Consider the following 25,777-nt stretch of genomic DNA (forward strand, 5'->3'; position numbering starts at 1 on the left):
AATTAACAGGAGTTTGGAAGAAGTTTATCCTAACTCTCATGGATGATTTTGAGGGGTTTAAGACTTCAGTGGAGGAATAAACTGTGTTTGTGGTAGAAGTAGCAAGATAACTAGAAGTAAAGCCTGAAAATGGGACTGAATTGCTGCAATCTCATGGTAAAACTTTAAAGATGAGGAGCTGCTCCTTAGGGATGAGCAAAACAAAAGAAGTTTTCTGAGATGGAATCTATTCCTCGTGAAGATGATATGAAGATTGTTGAAATAACCACAAAGGATTTAGAACATTACATAAACTTAATTGATAAAGTAGAGGTAGAGTTTGATAGGACTGATTCTAATTTTGAAAGTTCTACTGTGGGTGATATAATATCAAGCAGCATTGCCTGCTACAGAGAAATCATTCGTGAAAGGAAGATTCAATCCACATGGCAAACTTCACTGTTGTCTCCTTTTAGTAAGTTGCTACAGCCACCCCAACCACCACCCTGACCAGTCAGCAGCCATCAACACTGAGGCAAAGATCATCCACCAGCTAAAAGATTACAGCTTGTTGAAGGCTCAGATGATGTTAGCATTTTTTAGCAATAAAGTATTTTTTAACTACAGTATGTACACGGTTTTCTTTTAGACATAATGCTACTGCACACTTAATAGACTACAGTACAGCATAAATAATATTTTCATATACACTGAGAAACCAAAAAAGTCCATGTGACTCGCTTTATTGTGATATTCACTTGATTATAACGGTCTGGAACTGAATCTGCAGTCTCTGAGGTATGCCTGCACACAATTATAAATAATAGCATAATTACAGCTGATTAAAAACTTGTTTTGGAGAAGCAGCATTCTGAGTGATGACTCCCTCTCTACTATCTTACTAGATACAAAACATTCTCTTCAGGGAAAGTGATATTAATTTTATTATGAAACAATATTCACTATTTTTTTTTTAAATTATGACAGAGACAGAGAGAGAAATGAAATAAATGCACACTCAAACAAGCACATACATTACTAACAAGACCTGGAGCTTAATTTGCCTATCAGAAAGAGAGAAGTATTTTTTTTTTGTAAGAAACTTGGCAGTACCTGAAATCATTTTAAAAATTCTACTTCTTTTCTATTATAATATTCTTTAAAAACTATAAATTGTACTGCAACACACATAAGTACAGTAATTAGCATTCCATTAGCACCCATATATTCACTGAATTCTGGACTGGTAGATTTTAGAGTTGAGCCCACTTGTGTAAGTTAGGCTTAATAAGAAGAAATACCCATGGGAAGAACTCAGGGAAGCATTAGGGAAGAATTCAGGAAAGCATTACTGGCTGATTCAAAATTAAAAATCTAGAGCCCTAAATAACTTAAAATGTGTTGATTTTGCCCTGACTTTTTAGAAGCTAAAAAATGTCTGGTGAGCTCTTTAATACAAGAACTCAAAATAAATGCAATATAAGAAGTTAACACTTGTTTAGCTCTTTTGATGTCTATAATCAATTTGGTCAAAAGTAATATTCAACAGTCAAAGGCTGTATTAATCACGTACAGCTGTTAATTATGCCTACTGTCTGAAATTATGCTTTAAAAATGAATTTAATTATAAATGAAATGAGCTTTTACAAAGCAACTTTGAAGGAAAAAACCCAAAATACTAACAGAAGAAATCTGAACTGTAAAATTTTAGTCACTTTACAATATGCAATATTAAATATAAAGTCCAGCTAAATTGGCAATAAGTTCCTGAAATAATACTTACAACTCCAAAGCTTATGCTATCATTAATCTCCAACTGCATTTCATTAAATGAATCCACCTAATTGGTGCCTAAAATATATGCAAATTAAATGTCTAGATGAAATGTGAAAAGGAAATGTGTAAAGTTGTACAGTTTGGGTTTGGCAACATTAAAAATTATTTCAATAAACAGAAAGCAAATAGAAATCTGCAATTTAAAAAAGATGAACAAGATAACTCTCTTCAGTGAAATAACTGTATGTTTGAGGAAAAAATGGCATAAACATGCAAAACTGGAGCAGAGGGAGATTGTGACCACACTTTGGGGTCAACCTAGTATAGCCTAAGTAGGTTACGCTAGAATCTTTCAGAATTCAGTTGGATTATTCATTGCTCTCTTCTCCTGTTCTTTATTAAAAGAAAAAAAGAGGAGAAGGTTAAAAATTCTTTGTAGGATTTCCCTGGTGGAGCAGTGATTAAGAACCCACCTGCCAATGCAGGGGACACAGGTTCGATTCCTGGTCCGGGAAGATCCCATGGAGCAACTAAGCCTGTGTGCCACAACTACTGAGCCCGCATGCCACAACTACTGAGCCCACGTGCCACAACTACTGAAGCCTGCATGTCTACAGCCCATGCTCCGCAACAAGAGAAACCACTGCAAAGAGAAGCCCATGCACCACAACGAAGTCTAGCCCCCGCTTAAGGCAACTAGAGAGAAAGCCCATGCGCTGCAATGAAGACCCAACACAGCCAAAATAAATAAATTAATTTTAAAAAATTCTTTGTATACTATTTCAAAACTCATACCCATTTGCTCACCTGCTGAAATCTTTCTCCGTCTCCAGCTCTTCTTCTCCATGACCAAGACGCAGGAGGTGGCGCTCGTCAATGTCTAAAGCCATGATTTTCTCAAACAACTGGTTCAAGGCCTGGAGAAAAAAAAAGAATGATGGAGAGCTTTAAAGGATCAGTAGGCTCCTTTAAAAGTAACAAAAACTAACAATCAGAAGGACAGAAAAGAATGAGCATTGCCCAGTCAGAGAAGAATCAAAGTCAAAACACAGACGGAAACATATTAGGCCATTTATAATTTAAACAAAATAGTATTTTTACTGATTTCTGATATTGCTACATATGTATACTTGGTCAAATGAATAACTGGAAACCATAAAAACCATCTGTCCATTACATCTCTGATAATTTTTGAAAAGAGAAGGCTTTGGCTCAGTTTGTACTTCCCTCAAGTATTAAAATTACTAAAATAATTACTAATCACGTCAAGTTTCATTTTACTCAACAAAATTTCCATGAACTGCAGAAAAGCAAAAAGTTTTTGTGGTTGGAGAAGGCCTCTCAGGAGCTGTGTGGGTAGAATACTTCAAGAGGCTCACAGAAAGGAAAGGTAAAGTGCATCATGCAAACCTTAGGCTAAGTCTAAATTAGCTCTCTATTCAATAATAAGTAGAGCACTCATCGCAAACTGTTCTGATGAAAGCCATTTACCAATGAAATGTTCATATTGGGGCTCCTTGAAATCCTAGTATTTACTATCTGAACATCTGCAGTTACAAGGTTTCACAGAAAGGCAAAAGTTTCATTATGTAGGAAGATATATTAATAAAGATGACATTTAAAAATTAGTCCCCACTCAAACATTTCTACTCATTTACCGTTAGTTTAACCCTGCCCATGAAGTCAACATTCAGTCTTGTAAACATCCAGGCTATATAACGTATACAGATATCCTCTGTATCAAAATTCTAGCAGTTAGGGCTCAGAAATTGATGAGATAAACATAAATTTTTAGGAAAAAAATTCACACGATCTAAACTCCTGATATTCTCCATCTAAAACTTGAAATGTAATAAACAAAACAGCTGTGAAAAATCAACAATTTGCATTAAAGAGGATGGTGTGATTATCAAAGGATCAAAGAAGTCTTTGGCTATTTTTGCAAAATAACCTTCTCTATAATTGTGTTACACAAGACAATCATAAGTAGAGGATGCTATACAAAGTCATTATCAAGTTATGACAAAATTTACTAAGAAATATGTTAAAACAACACAATTCCTTATTCATTCTAAGAATTTGCAAGTAGGTAAAATTACTACAGACTAAATTTTATTAAATAGAAGAAAACAGTCTTCACACAGTTCATTTCTTTAATCAAGATAAAGTCTTAGTCAACCCTCTCCTGTGCACAATTTTAGTACACCATGCCAGTTACTTATAAAATTTAAAGAAATAAAAAGATAAGTGAATGAATTAGATAGTATTAATTTATAAATCCTGAGAGTAAAAGTTGGTGAATAACAGAATAAATAACATTTAGCATTTTAAAAACCCACTGCTTCTTTGCAGACCAACTTTTTTAAAGAACTGGTCAATTGAAATCACTATTTTTAATATGTATTGAGAAAACAAGTACCTTTGGAGGTTTAAACTACCATGCAAGTTTCATAACATGTTTCAGAAAATGTTCTGAGAGATGCCTGTCACATTTTACATAAAAGTTAATAAATATTACTTGTTCTTTCTCATTTCTATGATAGTGACAGCTTCAGAATAATTACTTCAGCACACATACAGATGTAAAGATAATTTTTCATCCATTATTTAGAAGAAATGAGTTTGTTTTGCTCGTTTTAGTTATTTATAAATGCCTTATATATTGGACGTGCAACCTAAAATAGTCCTTCCATGTAATGTATATATTCATATGTATACTTTATAAGAATTTAAAATTCAACCCAGTATTAACAGGATCTAGAGTTAGTCTTTTAGGAATATCCATTCTACTAGGAGAAAACTACTACTAGTATGGGGTAATGCTTTGATCTCAAAGTAAAAGGTCTAGCTTAGCCTGGATGACAGGAGAAAAGGGCAATTACCACATACCCAAATATTCTTCTCAGCTTTTCCACATCTGGACTGCCTCCATTAGAAATAGAAGATTGCTTTCATATTTTTCTCAATACGGTCTGGTCATGATAATCCAAGTGACAATCCAAGATTAACTCAATGACAAACACTATGCTCGTCAGCTTTTCCTGGTATTCTGTATGCCCATAATCAGGTATCATACAAGCAGAAATCTCCATTGTGCTTTCATGCATCTCCCACTCCATACACACACGTCTACTTCATACAGTGTGCGTGCAGGCATGTGCGTGTGCATGCGCGCTCTCTCTCTTACCTGATTGGAATGAGTAACAATCAGAGTCCTCTGCTCTGGAAAATTGTGGTAGATGTTGGATATGATTTGGACTGCCACATCTGTTTTTCCTGTACCTGGTGGGCCCACAACCTAAAAAGCAGTTGAACACACAACAAACCACTAAGTCATCATTTGTTAGAAAATGGAAATTTTAAAACTGAAAGACAAAATAGATTTAAAAATTTGCTGGATAAGTTCAATGCAGAATGGACAAGACAGAGTTAGTGAACTTGAAGACAAATCAATAGAAAACACCCAACCTGAATAACAAGCAGAAAAAAAGATTAAAAATAAATAAATAAACACAGTCTCGTGAATCTATGGGGCAATATTAAAAGGTTTAACATATCCTTCAAGTCCTAGAAAGAGGGAAAGTACATGGTGTAGAAAAAGTATTTAAAGAAATAATGGCTGAAGTTGCCCTAATCTGGCCAAAGAACATAAATCGACAGATTCAAGAAGCTCTTTGAACCACATACAGAATAATCCCAAAGAAATCTAAGGCCAGACCCATAATAATTAAATGGCTGGAATCTAAAGACAAGGAAAAAATTACAGTACATATAGCAAAAAGATATTTCAAATGACTGTGGACTTCACCTCAGAACCATGGAAGCCAGAAGGAAGTGAAATAACATTTTTAAAGTGCTGAACGGAAAAAACCATCAATGCAAAATTTTATGTCCAGTGAAAATATCTTTAAATACTGAAGATGAATTAGAGACATTCTCATATGAAGCAAAATAAAGGTAATTTATTGCTAGCTGATCTGCTCCCAAAATTGGTAAAAGAAATTCTTCAGACAAAGGAAGTGACACAAGAGGATACCTGAGATATCAGGAATAAAGGATAAATGGTAAATATAACAGACTATTCTTCTCCTCTGGAGTTCTTTAAAATATGTTTGATGCCTGCAAGAATAAATTCTAATATTGCCTGATGATATTTTCAATGTATTTACAGGTAAAATATATGACAACTACAACAACATAAAAGGGGAAGGTAAAGGGACCTATATGGAAGCAAGAATCCGCCAATCAATTTAACAGACAAAATATTCTAAGTAGGCTGTGAAAAGGTATGTATATTGTAATTCTCTAGAGCAGCCATTAAGAAAAAACTATACAAGAGATATAATGAAAGAACAAAGTAGATAAAAATGAAACACTAAAAACTATCCAAATAACTCACAAAGCAAACAGGAATACACAAAAAAGGGAACATAAAACAAATATTAAGATGGTAGGCCCAAATCCAAACACATCAATAAGTACATTCAATGTAAATGGACTGACACACCAATTAAAAGCAGAGACTTGTCAGAATGGAGAAAAAAAAACACAACATGCCCCAACTATGTCTACAAGAAACTCACTTCAAATATAATAGGTAGGTTAAAAGTAAAATGATGGGAAAAAAATATATCATGTAGACACTAATCAAAAGAAAGCTGTGGTGGCTATATTAATATCAAAGTAGACTTTACAGCAAAGAAAATTACCAGTGATGAAGACAGACATCATACATGACAAAAGCATCAATTCACCAAAAAGACACAACAACCCTGAAAGTGTATGTACATATCCATAAAGCTTTAAAATACAGGAAGCAAGAACTGACAGAAGTGAAAGGAGAAACAAATTCACAATTACAGTTGGAGTCTTCAATACTCCTCCTTTCAGTCATCAACAGAAACAGTAGGTGGAATACCAGCAAGGATAGAGAAGTACTGAATAGCATCAGCCAAATGGATCTCATTGACATAAATAGGACACTTCACCCAAGACAACAGAACACACATTCTTTTCAAGTGTACATGGAATATTCACCAATAGATCATGTCCTGGGCCATAAAACAAATCTTAATAAATTAAAAAAAACTGAAATCATAGCAAGTATGTTCTCTGAGCATAACAGACTTAGACCAGAAATCTGTAACTGGGAGACAAAAGGAAAATCTTCAAATACTTGGAAATTAAACACACTTCTAAATCAGTATCAACAGACTTTTTCTGTAAAGGGCCAGCAAGTAAACATTTTACTCTTTGTGGCCCATACAAGCTCTGCTGCAAGTATTTAAACTCTGCTGTGGTAGCACAAAAATGGCTATAGACAATACATAAACAAATGCACATAGCTAGGTTCTGATAAAACCTTACTGATGAACACTGAAATGAGTAGCGTGCATATACATAAGATGCCACAATTACTTATAAACACTTAATTCAGCTGGGTTTCTGTGCTTAAAACAGAATATACTCTGAAAATCTGATGCTTGCTTCTAGTCTGAATCCATTTAAGAACTTGTAGCACAGTAATTCTCTTACCATAGTTAGCCCAGGCTGCATTCCAGCACGGATGGCCTCTATCTGTGTATGAGTGAACTGAATTGTATTCCTGCAAATAAGAGTTGATAAGAAGTTGGTTAAAAATAAAGATGGATGACATGAGTAAGAATTTTGACAACAGCAGCCAGAAGTCAGAAATTTGCCCCTGGTTTCCCAATTTCTTCTTCCTCCCATCCCAGACCTTTCTGTGGGTGTGTGTGCACTAAAAAGTACATAAAATAAGATATACCCTTTTACCAAACTTTAAATGTACAGCACAGCATCGTTACCTATAAGCACAGTGTTGCACAGCAGATCTCAAGAACTTTACATCTCACTTGACTGACCCAATCTCCTCTGAATGACTCTCTTTACCTCCGTCCCTCCACAGACCAACTAAAACTGAATGAATTTTGTGGAAAGAAAAGACTACAATTATTTTTCAATATGTTTAGCTAGCTCAGATCTTATCAGGAGTGTCAAAGTTCTAGTTCCCAATCTAATACCAAATACAATGCCACTTTATTAGCCATGGCACACAAGCCCAAGGGGAGCTGCTAAATGCAACACATGGTCATGACATAAGAACCTCGTGCTCACATTAAGGCAGACTGCTAATATTTCTCATAGTACCTGAAAATGTTTCTTTTTGAAATATTACTACAGAATGGCCAAAAATGTCTCACCTATTCAGTCAACTAACAGAGGAGAAGTAAAGAGGGTCCAGAAACAGAAGTTTGTAAATAATTTTTAAAGAATCATAAAAATTTTTAAATATTACTAATCCACTTGAAATAGCAAACTATTATTCATTATTACAATTAGCAGAGATAGTGAAATTACCTTTTGGGCTGGTTGTAAGGATAAGGACCTCTATTAGGTATAACATGAGGTTCAACAATTAAGGTTTTCCCCTCCTCAGTGTCTTCATCCTCCCCGTCTGCATCTTTCCTTTTCTTCCCCTTTCCACTTCTTACTGGAAAAGTTATCCTACAATACCAAAACCTTGTTTATTTTTACAATCAACAATAATTTACCAAGCACCTATCGTGTGCATGACATTGTACAGAGAATAATCAGATGAGTAAGAAACATTTATAGCTTAATGGAACTTGCTATCTGCATATGAATTTTGAAAAAAGTAGATGTAAAAGCACTAAAATGTGGTTAAGGGTGTTTAGATTAAGAAAGAAGTCATCTGATTAAGGGAGAATCAAAGAAGAAACATTTATTTATATATTTGTTTTCTTAGGGGAAATAATTAACTAGTTTTTAAATTGAGGTAATATTCACATAACATAAAATTCACCATTTAAAGGTTCAATTCAATGGGTTTTAGTACATTCACAATGTTGTATAGTCATCACTACTCTCTAACGCCAGAATATTTTCATCACTCCAAAGGAAACCCCATGCCTAAGTAGTCACTCTGTATTCCAACATAACCCAGCCTCTGGCAATCAGTCTACTTTCCGTCTTTATATCGGCCTATTCTGGACATTCCATGTAAATGGAATCATACAATATTTGTTTTCTTCTGTCTGGCTTCTTTCACTTGGCATAATGTTTACACAAGAAAATTTATATACTTACAGCACACTAACTGTAAAGTGCTTACACATTGTCCTTCACTTAATCAGAAAAGACTTTATGGGAAAGGTGCCATCTAAAATGAATTTCAAGACATTCCAGGAAGAAAGAAGCAGCCAGTTCTGCTGAAGTGTAGGATACAGTAGAGAAAATAAGGCTAGAGAGAAAGGCTGGAGCCTTGTTATGACACCTTTGGAATACCAAGCTTTTAAGGCAGAAGTTCTTAGCCTGGGGTCAGAGATACCTCAGGAGGCAACTCCCCATAGGCACCTGGGGAAGTCAATGAAGACCCTAAAATTAAACTAAAGAATTAATTCTCTATCTGTACTTTTCCAGTCTTTGTTCACATTCTGAAAAAACCAGATAATACCAAAAAAAAAAAAAAAGCCAAGACCCAAAGAAGCTAAAAGGTCAGCCCTTATTTTGATAACCAACAGGAAAAATAAAATTTTTTAATTAGACAATGGAATGACTCTAGCAGTAAGATATGTAATAGGTTCAAGTGAGGAGACAGAGGGAGAAAAGACATTGCCATTACAAAGGCTGAAGGTGTCGGGACTTCCCTAGTGGCGCAGTGGTTAAGAATCTGCCTGCCAATGCAGGGGACACGGGTTTGATCCCTGCTCCAGGAAGATCCCACATGCCGTGGAGCAACTAAGCCCATGTGCCACAACTACTGAGCCTGTGCTCTAGAGCCCGCGAGCCACAACTATTGAGCCCATATGCTGCAACTACTGAAGCCCACACACCTAGTGCCCATGCTCTGCAACAAGAGAAGCCCACACACCACAACTAAGAGTAGCCCCTGCCTGCCGCAACTAGAGGAAGCCCACGCACAGCAACAAAGACCCAACTCAGCCAATTAATTAATTCATTATTTTAAAAAGACTGAAGGTATTGAGGGTTTAGAGAGGTAGCAGTCAGGAGTGACATACGAAAAAAAAAAATGTATCCTTAAGGCAGAATCTGTAACACAGCAGGAGTTAAGGGAATAGAAACATCAACAAATAATGTTGAGATTTCAAGATGATTTTGTCATTAACAAGATTAGGAAAGTATGGAGGAAGACTATGTTTGGGAGTTACAAAGCATACATGTTTCTAATATGTAGAATTATTATATTTAATAGTTAATTAAAAGCTGTATGTTCTAATTTGCAACTAAGAAGGTAATTAAGTCCTTTGCTACCACCAATGTATACTTAGTGCTTTGCCACTAATCCACATGATGGAATTCATGAAGCAATCAGCACTTCAGGTACTTTGTTCTTTTTCTATTCAAATTAGACCAAAGTTCCTTTAACTTTGTATAGTATAACTACATTATGAATATTTAAAATTTGTGAAAGCAAGCAGGGTTAAAAGAAAAAAAGAATTTTTTCCTAAAACAAAGTTCAAAATCACATGGCTATGTGTACTAATTAGGACATACTTCTTCAGTCAAATGCTACAACTATATTTATATAGTACTCTTCAGACAAAAAGTATTTATTGAACCCTTGTAAGACATGAGGCTACTTCTACTGTGGTCTTAAAATAGCTACTACACAAAGAATTAGAAATAGAGTCAAATAAAATATTTACCCCAGTAATTACATGGTGAATGTAAAGACTACCCAAACATAATCCAGATATGATACTCAAAACTTACTTTAGCTACAGTCCTGGTTGCCTTAGACTGACAACAGAAAGCTTAAAAGGAGTATATCCAATTTTGACTTTACCTGAAAGGGGGTATCTGTAGAGCTCGGTCATCCACAGTTACTTTAACATTATGACCAGGAAAGCTGGTTTTTAAATGGTCAATGGAGAGAAATGTATCATTGAAATCAAGGGTGGCGATCTGATTGGGCATTTTAGAATAATGTGCACTACTCGGATCCCCATAACCTAAAATGATGTCATGCAGCCAGTCAGGTACCACACAATCGGTATTCATCAGGTTCCGAATAGTCTCCAGCACAGCCTGTCAGTAAGAGGACAAAAACAGATTTTGTGAAGAAGACATCTCAAACATTTGCACTTCAATGGAATGCAGAGGTGGCTGCACTAACCAGAATTCCCAAGTGTTTCAGGGCAAGAAGCTATTTTCTGCTGACAGGTGCTTGGCTAGACTGAATCAACAGCTATATTTTCAGCTGATACCATACAATGAGTTAAACAAAAGACCAAACTTAGCAAGAACAGTTTATCCATTAGGAGTTCGTTTACACAGAATGTCATAGATGAGTTTACCACTTGACTTCCGTTGAGCAGGATGAAAATCTGATCAGGTCTACACAATAGCAAGAAAACATTACAGAACAGACCCTTAAAAATATGCTTCCTCTTAAAAATTACTGGAATTTTCTCCTCTTTATATCCCATAGTTTCTCAACGCTAAGACCACATACAACCAGAAGCACATTAATGTATGCCTCAATTACGAAACACACCACAATTTAGAAACACTAAAATTAGTGTTGCTAGGAATATGAAATAAAAAATAAAATGAACAATGATAAAAATGAAATGTCAAAATTTCAGAATGAAAGAATTAGGACCACAATAAACGGTCATTACAGTAGTTAATATATACATTGCCAAAAGTAATTACTAAAAGCTAAGACTTTCCAATAATTATTTCAACAAAGTAATCTATGCTACATAAGGAAATCAGAAGGTTACTCTATTAATTTCAAAGAATAAAATAACCAAACGAGACATTTTTATATCATAAATGCTATACATCTAACAAGATAATAACAGGATAGTGTATGTTAATCACACTTATATTCCCTTGTTTTATTTTCTCACACTTACCTCTGCCTAAAATTCTCTTATTCATAAGAGAATTAGTTACCTGTTTATCATTTGTCTAATCCCCATCAGAATACAATTTCGAACGAGAGCAGGGATCTAGAACAGCTTAAATATGGGATGGGTAAATGGACAGATAAATGAGTATGTTCACATAACGGTCATTATGAGTATGTTCACATAATGGAGCCCCCAGATGAGGGTTCTACCCCAAGGTAATTACAATTCTAATAGGGAGATATAATGTCCCTACTGGACGTAATACATTATAATATATCATAAAAGACAATAGATCATGTCTTTCACAATGACACAAAGCAGCAGAAAGTGGCAAACAGTAAATAATATTACAAAACACAATAGGAAAACAGTTAAAAGTGGGTGAGAAATGGATGTAGAGGAGATTTTAACATTAAGGAAAAGTTTTGAGGAGTAAAGTGGCATTTCAATTTAGCTCAAGTAAAAGATTTGTAGAAAAGCTTTATTTCATCATTAATGGATAGTCACAGAAATGTTTTGAGAAGCAGAGTGAAATGATCAGTGGAAGTGAATGTAAAACAGGTGACTGACTATGAGGAGAATAAGGGTAGAGACAGAGGAAGCTAATATTTAGTGCAACTACTTAGGCAAGAAGTAAAGTATCCAGGTTAGGACAGGACACTGAAAGAGAGAAGGAAACTGATGAGGGATGTTGCCCAGCTATGAAAAAAAGATACCAAAAGAGCCTTCTTCCTTTTCCCAACACAGACAAGTCAATCATTCCCTCTTTTTCTTGGATCAGAAACTAAATGCCTCTTTTGAACTTCCATGCATCCTTCTTATGACTTTGGTACCTTCTAATTTTCACAATAGCTGTTTATATTTCTAATTTCCCTTATTAGTAGTCTAACATCCCTAAAGGTATAAACTGTGTCTTACTCATCTTTATTAGCTCTATACTAGACACACAACAGACATTAAATAAAATGGTGAGGACTTCCCTGGTGGTGCAGTGGTTAAGAATCTGCCTGCCAATGCAGGGGACAAGGTTCAAGCCCTGCTCTGGGAAAAGCCCACATGCCATGGAGCAGCTAAGCCCATGCACCATAACTATGGAGCCTGTACTCTGGAGCCCACGAGCCACAACTCTTGAGCCCACGTGCTGCAACTACTGAGCCCTCGCGCCTAGAGCCACAAGAGAAGTCAATGCAATGAGAAGTCCTCGCACCACAATGAAGAGTAGCCCCCATTCTCCACAACTAGAGAAAGCCTGAGTGCAGCAATGAAGACCCAACTCAGCCAATAAATACATTAATTAATTTAAAAAATAAAAATAAAAAATAAATAAAATGGTGAAAAATGAATATAAGAAAGGAACTATTTTTCTTCTAGTAAACTAACTGAAATTCACTCATAACCGAGAGAAAAAGAGAGACAGACAAAACAGGCCCTGCCTACATAAGTTTGCATTCTAATGCTAAAGAAATAATATAAAGTCCTTCTAAAGTCAGATAAATAACAATATATAATGACCAGGTATAATAAAAGCTGTGAGGGAAAAGAAAGATAACTGGATAAGGAATGATGAGAAAGGGAGATACTATTTTAGATTAGGTTGTCAGCGAAGACTTCTCTTAGGAGGTGACATTTAAACAGAGCTGCCCATGTAAAGTGAAAGAACTAACCATGTAGATAACTGGGAGAACACTGTCTAGGTAGCGGAAAAACCATAATCAAAGGCTTGGATTATTAAAGAGGAGCAAAAAGGTTGGTGTGACTGGCATGACGTGAATAAGAAAAAAAGTGTTAGAAAATGATGTTGGAGAGGCAGCCAGAGGGCAGATAATTAAAGGGCCTTTGGATTATGGTAATAACTTTCTACTGCGATGGGAGACCATTAAAGACTGTGAACAGGGGTACCATGGTATAATTCACATTCAGTCACTATGTGGAGAATAATGTAAGGGGAGGAGCAGTCAAGAATGTAAACAGGGTTGTGAGAGATGAAGGTGTCTTGCACGTGGCATCAGTGGAGGTGGTGAGCTAATTAGACGGACTGATGGCTTGGATATGGAGTGTGAGATGGAAAATAAATTCCTTTGTATATGAAGTTCTCTTTTTTTAAAAAAACGTAATAAAGTGAATGTATAAGAAGCACTGTTTTGGGGGAGAGAGAAAAGAAAGGCATTTGTGCAAAAGTTAGTGTTATCATATGTTAGAATTGCTCAATGTTTAAGTTTTATAATATAGTTTCAAGTAAGAATTCCAAATTCTTCCTTACTGAAAATCCTTCTTTCCATAAAGTTTTTATAAAGGTAAAACTCTCTAGCCCACAAATTTCCCTTTTCCCACTAATGAGTAAAGTATAAATACAAAATATCATAGAGTAATTTAGAACCCCAAGGTTCCACATCTGTATTCTCCAAGTAATTTGAAAATACAGCTACACTTGATTTAAAAAAGAAGTCTCAGCAAACAAACATGCCATTTTCTTCAAATCTGAGGCATAAACTCAGCACCTATCATACAGAAAGCAAGGAAGGAGGCTGATTTTTAAAATAATACCTGGATTAATTTATATTTTAAATTTCTAAACTCATCAAAAGATGAAATAAGATTTAGCAAATAAACTTAGGTTTTTATATTTAATCTATATGTTAAGAATTTAAGAAATCTGGAATCTAAACAAAAGCAGTGATCATTATTTTAACAAATTTTTTTACCTAGTATCTATGTATTTATGTTTTAAAAGTTATTCAAATTACAAAATAGTACTTTTATATAGCCCCCAAATTACCTTAAAGTTATTTTCCTTTGGTTTTCTCCTCATTATTATATTGAAAGTTTCATACACATCTTCTGCTCCATTTTGTATCGTATTGGTCATATCTTGTTGATACTGGTTTGGATCCAAAAACACTCTAAATGTCCTTGATTCTCCTCTAAGATTGGGTCTGGGTTCAGGTCCTAGACATTGTTTTTTAAAGTTTGTTAAATGAAATATACACTTTTCAAATATCATGGTAAGTTAGCAGTATTCCTTTTCTAGAAATGAGGAATAAAGTGTCCAGACGTAACTGCAGTCATTCCCCCAACTAGAATGCCTTCTACTCATCCATTTCGAGTTCCAAGCTGAAAATATTTTCTCTTTTCTCTAATTGTCTCTATTTCTTCCCAGAATAGTCATGTGATGTTTATGGTGCAATGCCATGAATTGCAATTATTTGTGTATGCCCTCAACTAGAATAGGAGACTTAGAAGTCAAAGAACTTTACCTGTGTCACTCATAGCTCCTCCTACTGCCTTACATATAGTAAGTACTCTGCTGATAACTCTTTTCATCCTTCCATATTCCATACCTAACATCACTAGTGTAACAGGAAATTTCATATACTAATGGCTGAAAGCTCATAGGCTTTCTCTTGCCTTTGTGCCCTCTGTCCTTTCTTTTTGTCTTAGACCTCCAACTCTGGGCCCATTATGTGGCCTTGTTTATTCTACCTGTCCTCCATTCTCTTCTCCTGTTTTCTTCTATTCTAGTGATAAGAGTAGCCTAATTTTCAGTACTTTAGCAATGATTCGATCTTGAAATCACAAGTAGTAGAAGCTGATTCAAGTTCTGAGAGAAGTTTCATAAACAAATTGTAAAATAAGCACCAGATATAGATGCAACTATAATTTAATAGTAAGTATTACCAAAAAAAATCAGGATAACAAAAAACAGTCAAGCCTAAAAAGTCAAATTGCTGACTAAACTCTGTAAGAAAGTGTTTCTAAATAGAGTAATGCTGGCATCTTGGGCAGGACAATCCCTTCTAAAAGACAGATCTACTTAGATACTCAACATTCCGGGCTCCCATCCCCTTCCCCTACCCCAGTCATATGACAGCATAAATACCACCATGTACTGTGAAACACAGGGTAGTGCTATTTCCATTGGAGAACCACTGCTATCATGAATCAAATCAGTACAATTTAAAAAGGGAAAATTAGAAAAATATATCACTGCACAAACTATAAGAGGTGTTTAGAGGTTTTTAAAAGCAATACTGTAAAGTATCATATTAGGAAGAGTTTTAAATATAGTAGTCAATTTCAAAAGGTCCTGTCCAATATCTAATATAGAAGTTTAGAAACCATATTTATTTCTAAAACTGGGTGGTAGGTACCCTATACACTTTTATATACAATCCTTCGTGTTGATTTAGTATATAAAACAACTAAAAAAAAAAATTGCCTAGGACACGAAAAGGAAAAAAGGCAAAGAAATTTATCATTATGTATACACACTCTTTCAAAAATACACATCACCATACCGTCTTCAATGACACGCCCTTTATCATCCAGCATGCCCTGGATTTCACAGCCTCTGACATAAACCAGGCCAACCTGCTCAATAAAAGGTCTCCTCCGGTCAAACTTGGTACCGTAAGGTTTTGTGGGACGCACAGTAATTAAAAAGCATACATCGTGCTTCCGAAGTCCTAGTGAAACATAAAAGACATTTTCACTTATTAGAATGACATTGCTTTCTGTCTCCTGTTGGCAAATTCTCATTCTCTTATCTTTTGAAAAGGTATAAAAAACATTTAAAATATCAGAGATGATCAATGATTATATTTGCTTTGTAATACAATTATGGGTTTTCTTATAACTTTCAATACTCAATGTTTGACAGCAGTAATTAAATAAAAATTTCTTTATATTAAAATTAGAAATTTTTATGCCAAGTATACATTATTGAATAAGTCTTCCAGATCATGCTACAGCTCTAAAATTGGATGCTTGTCATCATTCTTATTTTTAGCATTCTTAATAAGTAACCAAAAATATGGTTGGCATATAATCCATCTATATCATATTTAGCAGGTTTCTAACATCAGTTAAACTATCCATCAGTGTCATTTCAACAACAGCTTAATTGTATTCCACCAGAAGAGGTCAACTCTAGAATAATTCATCAAGGCACAAAAGCATTGTTTATAGGTAGCATCTTGAGAAGACAGCTGAATTTATATATATTGCTTCAGTTGGCAAATACTGAAATTTTTATAAGCAAATGTCGAGAAACAGGAGACATGTGCCAAAGTCTGTAGTTTCTCAGTCATTAGCTCAAATAATGGATTCAACTGGATTCCCAGCTCTATTAAAAGCAGACACACTGGAAGACGAGGGACACAAAATTAGACCACACAGCATATAATGTTACACCATTTAATCTTCATTTTTTTCATGATTCATTTTTTGTTAGTCACTGTATAATACAAATGCAAATTTAAACAGTCTGCTTGCTCATAACCTTGGTAATAAGAGAGACAACTAAATCAAATCACCATGTGAGTGTGTGGCTAATAGTAGTAGCACCATTCTGGTTTGTTTCAATATGGAATAGGATTTAAGTGTGCTAAAAATAATAAATGATTCATAATAATGACTTGTTTACTTCCCAACAACTTCTATGCAAAGAAGCAGGAGAACAATGAAAACGAAGGGGAAATGATCTACTATGTAAGTTGTACTGCCTACATGGCTTCTGATCTGCACAACTCATTAAAACTTCCAAGTCTTAGAGCCAAAGAAGTGGGTCTGAGAAGTAATTTAGTACCTACCAATGTTACTTTTCGGCATCACAGAGGGATACTGTGGGATGTCATAGATTCACATTAAAAATACCTATATTACAATAAGCTCAACTCTCCTCTTAATCATTTGCATTTACTCCATCCCAGCTGTGCCTTCTAGGGCAGGATCCAATGTTTCAGTTTCATTAATTCTGTTTCCTTAATTTTAATTGGAGTAATGGAGAAGATAAAGGTCTGAGCTCAACACCTTCTTAAAGGGACAACAATGTTTTAGAATATTTAGCTTAAATTCTTCAAACCTTTTCTGTTTTTACAGGACAATGTTCATTACTGTTTACAGAACCTCCCTCTCATTTTTTACTTGGTTGCTCTAACTGGAATCAATACAGAGCCTGCATTTTGGCTCTGGCCTCCCAGAAAACATTCCTCCCCACCAAGCCCCAGACGAATCATTTGTCCCACAATACCCTACTGTTCCCCATCTTGCCCATCGAAATGTACCATTCTATTTCTCATCTACTAGAGGCCTATGTTTAAAAAAAAAAAAAAAAAAGGCTGTTTGATGGCCTTCTGATTAGCAGTCTCCAAGGTAACGGAGGTAAGGGGCTCATAAGGGGCTCAGGGTAACACATTCTTTGTTTCCTTAACACCATAATGCAGGCTTCCCATCTGTCATCTATACATTTCTACAAAGGGTCTTCTTTTTCTTTCCTTTGACTTTTATCTCTAGTCATCACTACTTGTAGGGGGTGGCCAATAAGTTATTTCAGTTCATTATCCATTATGTAAAAAACAGTGTTTATTTTAATACCTCCTTAAGCTCCAAGGGGCAATGAATATAAGACCTTCTTCAGCAACTGAATGCCTTTCTCACGATTCAGCAATAATAAAGGTACGTATTATTCTAGACGTGTAATACACCAGATTGGAACAATTTTGAAGGATACAGGAGTCACAGAAACAATCTGTCACAAACTATACCCACCACAGTGGCCATTTGTTAACATTTGGCCAGCTTTGTTGCTGGATTCCTCCAGAATTATTTGATAAATATATCATACAGTCCCTATGGTTATAACAGCTATATCGAGAGCAATAATTTCTGAAAACTGATCCATTAAGGGACTATCCCTTCCCTTCTGGCATGCCAAGAAGGTAGAAGGAGATAAAACCTACCAGCTCCTGTTTCTCATAACAGAGCAGTAAGAGCTCTCATAGACAGCTGGGAGAAAAATATAAAAGTGCCAATTAAAAATCAGTTTACGTGCCATTTCTAGCATAGGTGTTGTTGATATTTTAACTCCATTTGACTTAGTAACTTCGAACATATCTGCCTCTAAATAAAATTGTGACAGAGAACTCCCATCCCTAAAATCTTGCTTAGTAAAGAAAAGGGAAAATAACTTCCTTGCAATTCTTATTTATCCTTGAATACATAATTGATTTCATTGATTTTTTTTATCTGACTTCTTTGGTACAAATAAAACTATTGTTTCTTTCTGAGTTGCCTTACTAGCTCCCCCTAATATCCTTCTGAGTTTGTCTAATTTTGGTTTTGTATCTGTATTTTCCATAAATTGTATGTATCCCTATTTTCTTTACTTTGACTGCTTTTATCTTTTAAAAATACCAATTTTCCTTACTTGCTTTGCATGGGTACAAATTATATGTGGGTTCTCCCCTTTCTTTAGTGAACACAAGTATTTTTATTCTTTTTATATTGATCCTATAAATTCATAGACATTATCTTCCTAAGTTTTAAGACTGAAAATGCTCTCCTCTCAGCTCTGCCAACTGCAATTTTCAAAACACTCTGATATACATATTTTATGCTTTTTATTAAAGTATTAAGGCATTTAATTATTCTTGTATGATCCTTGGTATTTTCACTAGTAATAATTACAAATCAATTGCCATTCTTTAAATCAAATTTTAAAGATAAAATTTAATAAATTTACAAGGGCAATATTTTGTAAATGTGCTTTGCTAATGCTCTAAGTGAAAAGTCTATAAATTAACAAGGCAAAAGGTAATCACTTCTTGAATACGAAATTACCTTCCCATTCATCTTTGATGTGATCTCTGACATTCAGATTGATGGTAACATCTGCACGAACTCGGGTTGGCCAGTTTTCACCTATGTTGGGTTTGGCAACCTCCACCACAGTGAATGCCACAATGGGCTGGGCCATTCGTGCCCAACCACCAAATACTACACCACCATACTCAGACTGCCTGGAAACCAAAGAAGCAGATGATTACTCACACAAAAATAACTTTCGTCCCAACTTTTGGACAAGTTAAACTAGTTAACTAAGAATACATGTTTAGCTAGTATTTAAGCCCTAATGTTAGTAACTCTTATTTCTAAACTTAAAAACAAAACTAAGTCCCACTATACAGGGAGTATATGTGGTGGGATGAAACAGCAAACATGGTCCAGAAAAGAAAGGCAAGTAGAGGAATATTCCCCACATCCCCAGAAAAACATGTAACTCTATGTACATAAAAGCTGAGCCATTTTGTCAAAGAATGAAATAATCCAGCACATTCAGTTTTATTTTATATTCTTAACTTTTTCCCCTCCTCATCAAGATAGTCTCAACTGTTTATATTTTATCTTATGTATTATAAGTATTTCTGTAAGTTGTTTCAAAAATGTTTTAGAACAAGCTAGAACTTAAAAAATTAAAAGCAAGCAAATGACAATATCTGTGTAAATGCTTTCTTTAGGGCATAATATTTAAATAATTGAAAAGATACTGCCATGGATGGGAATGTGGGGAATAATCAAGCTAGTTGTAATAACTAGAACCATTAACATGCGAATACTCATTCTTATATTGGTGCTTTAGCTTTTACATTAAATAGTGTATTTGGGAAATCTGTAACATAAAAACTAGCAATATTCCAAAATTGGAAAGTACTGCCAAAAATGACATGCTAACAAAGATAAAGAAAATCTATATCCTAAGTAAAGGCTTTTTGCAAATAACAAAACATTGTAAAACCACATAACATCGAAATGTGAAATTACAAATAAAAGTTCTGCAATCCAATGACTTGGTTAGTATTGAAACAATTTCTAATTACCTTGTGTCTAAAGCTATTGTAATAACTTTCTATCACCTCTCCCCATTTTTTCTTACAACTTTACTACAATATGGTTTACATACCATAAAATCCATTCATTGTAAATGTACAATTCAATAATTTTTAGTAAATTTACAAGGTTGTGCATCCATCACCACAATCCAATTTTAGAACATTTTCATCATACTTTATACAGATCCCTCTCATCCACTGGCAATCAACCCTGTTCCTATTCCCAAGCAACCACTAATCTACTCTCCCCAATTCTTTCCCCCTTTATAAAGTCTACCTACATGAGGCATTAAAAAAATACAGATTTCTGGCCCTCATAAGCACATCCTCTCTTATATTGCTCAGTAGTTTCAGCAGCCTGAAAACATGATCAGAACTATGCAATCAGTAAAAATGCCTCTGCTGCTTTTCCACCTTTAAGACATGAAACAGAAAGAAACCCTACCCCTTTAGACCTCATTATTTTCAACAGTTTCCCATGATGGGCCATAAGGAATCAAAATTTAGAAAAGTTTATTATCAAAAGTTATCTCCAAAAGTAACATTTTCTTCCACTAGCAGAAAATAAGTTAAAAAAATACTTTATTAATAAACGTAAGAACTCTAAGTATTATTGCTTTATTTGGCATTTAAGTAAAATATAAGTGAATTCTACTTGATGAACTGCTAGTCATGAAGTCCCTACTTTGCAAAATGACCAAAATTAGGTCCGGAATCTGAGCATGTAAGTGCAAGGTAACCATAAACTGTAAGGCAGCTTTCTGATCAAGCACTCCCCCGGGGTCCAAACAATGGGCAATAATTTCAGCAGAGCTGTGGGCAGAGATGATCAGCCAGTGGGCATACAAATTTCACAGCGCTAGCCTGCCTACTGACTCAACTGATTATTAAGTCAAAAATACTCTATTGTGTTTTACAGTCTCACCCAGAATAACTTTTCACAAAATAACTAATTAAAAAATAGAACTGTGTATGAAATAAAATATGGAAGTGAAAAAAACAGATCATAATCACAGTGCCCATGCAGCTCTCTATAATTAGTAAGGAGAGAAGCCTGGAAGATACCTGAATCAGTTCACACTCAAAATACGTTAAGCTTTTCACACAGAATGCAGCATAATTGTACATATGTATGCATTGTGTGACAATGTAATGAAAATTCATTTTACAGAATTATTTTCCTCACTCACAGTCACTTGTGAGTGACTTATCTCCAGTAATTTCATACTTAGAATGAAATAGTGAATGAAGAGCATTTACCCAAAGTCAGTCACGTCTAAAAAGCAAAACTAACCTTCACAAATCTCAAAATGCAGAGCTGCCTACAACAGAATGAAAGCTTTTTCTTAGCTAAAGGAGTTCCAGACATAAGCTAGCAGGTGGAAAGTTGAGTTTAGGCAGAACAGTTCCTCAAATAATGAAACCTACTCAACAGGCCCTAAAAGTAAATGCTGATGATTTAATCTCTTCAAGGCAACCTATGGATGGAGGGCCAGGGAAGATTTTCCAATGTTCTGCTCTGTGCAATGTTCAGCTATGGCCCTCATCTCCTGCCAGGTCCTTTAGAGAGGCTGACTGAGACTAGTGGTGACAGCCATAAGAGCAGCTGGGGTAACAGAATACCCCTTTATCATAGCTTCTCCCAGGACTTAAACTGCCCTGTCTAGTACAGGCCTGCTGGCCAGCCATACCCTTCCCTCTTTAACCTTTTACTAATGCCCGATATACTCCCCTCTACATTTCTCCCTCCCACCCCACCTCCCAGAACAATGACCTCTCCTCCCTCACCCTCAGCCCCACTCCCAAGTACCCAGATAAGTATTTTCTATTTTAGCACTTTGGATATATCTAATTCACAGTAAAGAATTTCTCAAAGAGTAAATATCTCATATATTAAAGGGCATGTTCATGCCAGACATATTATTTCTAAATACATGTGTGAGTTTCTGACAGAAGTATGTCCGTCATTGTTTGCATCTCTTCATTACAAGTGGAACCAGTTTACTAACCATGGCTTCATTCTGCTGACACTATCCTCGATGTCCTGCCTAATTTCATAAGTTGATTCTAAGCGAAAGAGATTAAAGTTCCTTAGGAGGTAATCGTGAAGAGTCAAAAACTGCAAATTCAACTTGGGAAGAGCAAGACAACCTGAAAAGGAAAATAACATCCATATGTGAATCATTTTTTTTAATCAGACATTTGCTTTATGTATTAAAAAAGAAGGCACCAAGAATTTGTTAAGAATCTAGCTTAATGGTGTCTAAAATACAGCATATTTGATAAGGTCTTATTCCTATTTCCATACAGAAACTGAAATCAAGTTAGCAAATGCCATCTATTAAGACTGGGAGTATGGGGCTTCCTAGGTGGCGCAGTGGTTAAGAATCCGCCTGCCAATGCAGAGGACATGGGTTCGATCCCTGCTCCAGGAAGATCCCACATGCCACGGAGCAACTAAGCCTGTGTGCCAAAAAAAAATTAAAAAAATAAAAAAGACTGGGAGTAAAGGAGGAATTTCATTAATACACGTAATCTGCACATCAATGACCCACATGCAAACAGTGCTTCTAAAAAGTATTTACAGATACTTAAAACTAACACAAACTAACACAAGTAGTTTAAAAATTCTGGGACTTCCCTGGTGGCACAGTGGTTAAGAATCTAATTGCCAATGCAGAAGACACGGATTCAATCCCTGATCTGGGAAGATCCCACGTGCCGCAGAGCAACTAAGCCCATGTGCCACAACTACTAAGCCTGTGCTCTAGAGCCTGCGAGCCACAACTACTGAGCCGGCAGGCCACAATTACTGAAGCCTGCATGTCTAGAGCCCATGCTCCTCAACAAGAGAAGCCACCACAATGAAAAGCCTGTGCTCCACAACAATGAGTGGCCCCCACTTGCCGCAACTACAGAAAGCTCGCGCCCAGCAACAAAGATCCAAAGCAGACAAAAATAAACAAATAAATAAAAAATAAATCTTTAAAATATTCTTTCTTTACCACCCAATTTATATTTGGCAAATCTCAAAGTAAATAATGCTACCATAAACACAGCCCATAACCAAATTTACCAAGAAGACTGAATTAGTATAATACATTACACAACTCCATCTTCAGTGATCACTATTGTGCTCTGAACCTTTGCCTTTTTTTGCTAGACTTTAAGGATAAGGCATTGATTGCATGTTATTTCCCTTCTCTGACAATATTAATGAACAATATTCTTTCCATTACCTTCACCTAACACTATTTCCCTTGGATAATAAGTAACCGAGCACTCAGCACCAATATCAAAAAGGTCAAAAAAGAAGAACCCCAGGGACTTCCCTGGCGGTCCGGTGGTTAAGACTTTGCCTTCCAATGCAGGGGGTGAGGGTTCGATCCTTGGTTGAGGAACTAAGATCCCACATGCCTTGCAGCCAAAAAACCAAAACATAAAAAAGAAGCAATATTGTAATAAATTCAATAAAGACTTTAAAAATGGTCCACATCAAAAAAAAAAAAACTTAAAAAAAAAACCCCAAACACATTTTACTAGCAAATCATACTGTTTTCATCATCCCTATCCATACTCACCAAAGAAATAATGCACCTAAAAGCAAGAAACATCAACGTACAAAAATTTCATATCATCTATGTTAGTAAACTCTGACTTATACTCTAATTCAATTTCTTTCAAGCCAGAAGCCGAGGGAAAGCATCTCTTTTGATAGCATACTTTTATTAAAAAAAATTAAAATATCACTATTTTGTAACCCTCCCTGAATTAACAAATCTAGGTATTAAACAGCAATGTCACAAAAAGAGGAACGACCAGATATCATGTGCCTCCTGATGAAAGAATACATCACCACTGTAAGTATCTTGCCAAAGAGAGAATACCTCAGCCTGATCAAGCCAATTTGTAGAAAAAATAAACAGCAGAGGGACATGTTGAATTGTACTGTGAGTAGTCAATTAGAAAAATCTAGGCTGTGGAAAACTATACAGATCTAACAACTCAGGTTCTTCAACAGAAAGAAAAGGAAGGGAAATAGGGGGTACCTGTAAAATAAAAGGCATCTTAAAACATATAGGACTGACTATGGTGTCTAGGGATGCACAATTGGGTGATAAAACTATGAAGAAATAGTGACTGCTATAAAAATCAAGAAATGGTTACTTTCCAGTGGAGAGAGGTAGCAGTGAGTAGGAAGGGGTAATAGGAGGATTCTGGAATAGCTGACAAGGTGATTATAAGGGTTTTATGGTATTTCCCTTAAGATAATTAGTAAAGCTTTACCTTCATTTTGTGTGGGCTTTCTATATTTGTGTTTATTCTATTTTAAAAAAAGGTTTTAAAAAGGCAACACTTTACACAGACATTCTTTACAATTCTTATGCTATATATTTTTTTATATCTGTTCCAATTTCACACTTATTTTCTCTCCTTGGAAGCTGGAAGCAGTCTGCATAATTGTGCAGGATTAGCTTTGATCTTTGCCTACTGCACAGCATCGAATGCTGGGCCCCACCAGCACAGTTTCACCCATGGTCAATGAAGAACAATGGCAAGACAAGGTACAGAGACAAATTTTGATTAGTAATTCTTTTCACTTAACTTCATTAATCATAGGAGTGAAAGGAAACTAACACTTTATACTAAGCAAAATATGTTTTAAACTCAGACCAGCATCATTGAATAGTACCAAAAGCTAGATATAAGACTGTTTACATTTTTAAGGACACAAACTTTTCACTAGAAAGACAAAATATTCCTTAAGCGTTATTCATACATATATGGTCACAAATGCTTTTAGTATGAACAAATTAGAAAAGTGAGATAACGCATTAACCACTGTTAGAATATTAAAAGATAGGAAGACTGATTATTCTGAAATCTAGTACAATTTTAGTGCACTGGGTTTATTGGAACTATGGCTCCAGGATATGACTCTGAAGTAACAATTTTCTTTTAAATAAATATACCAATACTTCTACTGGTGATCTCTTTAAAATAGCCACATCTCTTCTAATAATGACACTGTTGTTCAAAAACTTTCAGGAAATTTTTTTTGAAATATGCCTTCAAGATGTGTCAGAATGCACTTTGGCATATACTCAATTGTGGCAAATTCTCATCATTAGAGGATGAGCAAAAGTATTTAGAAACAAATCTGTTGAAAGAGGTAGATGAACATACTAGGCAATACCATCTTGGATCAAAACTATCCAAATCTTGGGTTTATCTTAACTAACGACAATTTCTTTTGGTGGTCATTAGGTGGCTCTACAGGAATTCAAAAGATACTCTAAAAAAGGCTTTGAAAAATAGAACACTACCAAACAAAACCTGTTACAGTGACATAATGAAAGCTACACTTCTTATATTATTAGGTCTCCTGAAAACACAGCTTTATGGGCACATTTTATACAGGATGACATACAC

General features: G+C 35.3%; 1 protein-coding gene across 4 annotated transcripts in view; it reads right to left on the reverse strand.

Moving 5' to 3' along the window:
- AQR (aquarius intron-binding spliceosomal factor) overlaps positions 1-25,777 on the reverse strand; it is a 102,863-nt gene that overhangs the window by 34,765 nt on the left and 42,321 nt on the right. For all 4 annotated transcript variants that reach the window (XM_057721511.1, XM_057721512.1, XM_057721510.1 and 1 more), the window contains 9 exons: positions 22,354-22,495; positions 19,296-19,474; positions 15,974-16,141; positions 14,455-14,624; positions 10,604-10,845; positions 8,134-8,280; positions 7,291-7,360; positions 4,943-5,053; positions 2,563-2,672 (listed from right to left, as the gene is read on the reverse strand). In XM_057721511.1, the coding sequence (XP_057577494.1) occupies positions 2,563-2,672; positions 4,943-5,053; positions 7,291-7,360; positions 8,134-8,280; positions 10,604-10,845; positions 14,455-14,624; positions 15,974-16,141; positions 19,296-19,474; positions 22,354-22,495 (1,339 nt within the window). The remainder of the gene's footprint in view (positions 1-2,562; positions 2,673-4,942; positions 5,054-7,290; positions 7,361-8,133; positions 8,281-10,603; positions 10,846-14,454; positions 14,625-15,973; positions 16,142-19,295; positions 19,475-22,353; positions 22,496-25,777) is intronic.

This window comes from Hippopotamus amphibius, chromosome 2 (genome assembly GCF_030028045.1).
Source record: "Hippopotamus amphibius kiboko isolate mHipAmp2 chromosome 2, mHipAmp2.hap2, whole genome shotgun sequence".
NCBI lineage: Eukaryota > Metazoa > Chordata > Mammalia > Artiodactyla > Hippopotamidae > Hippopotamus > Hippopotamus amphibius.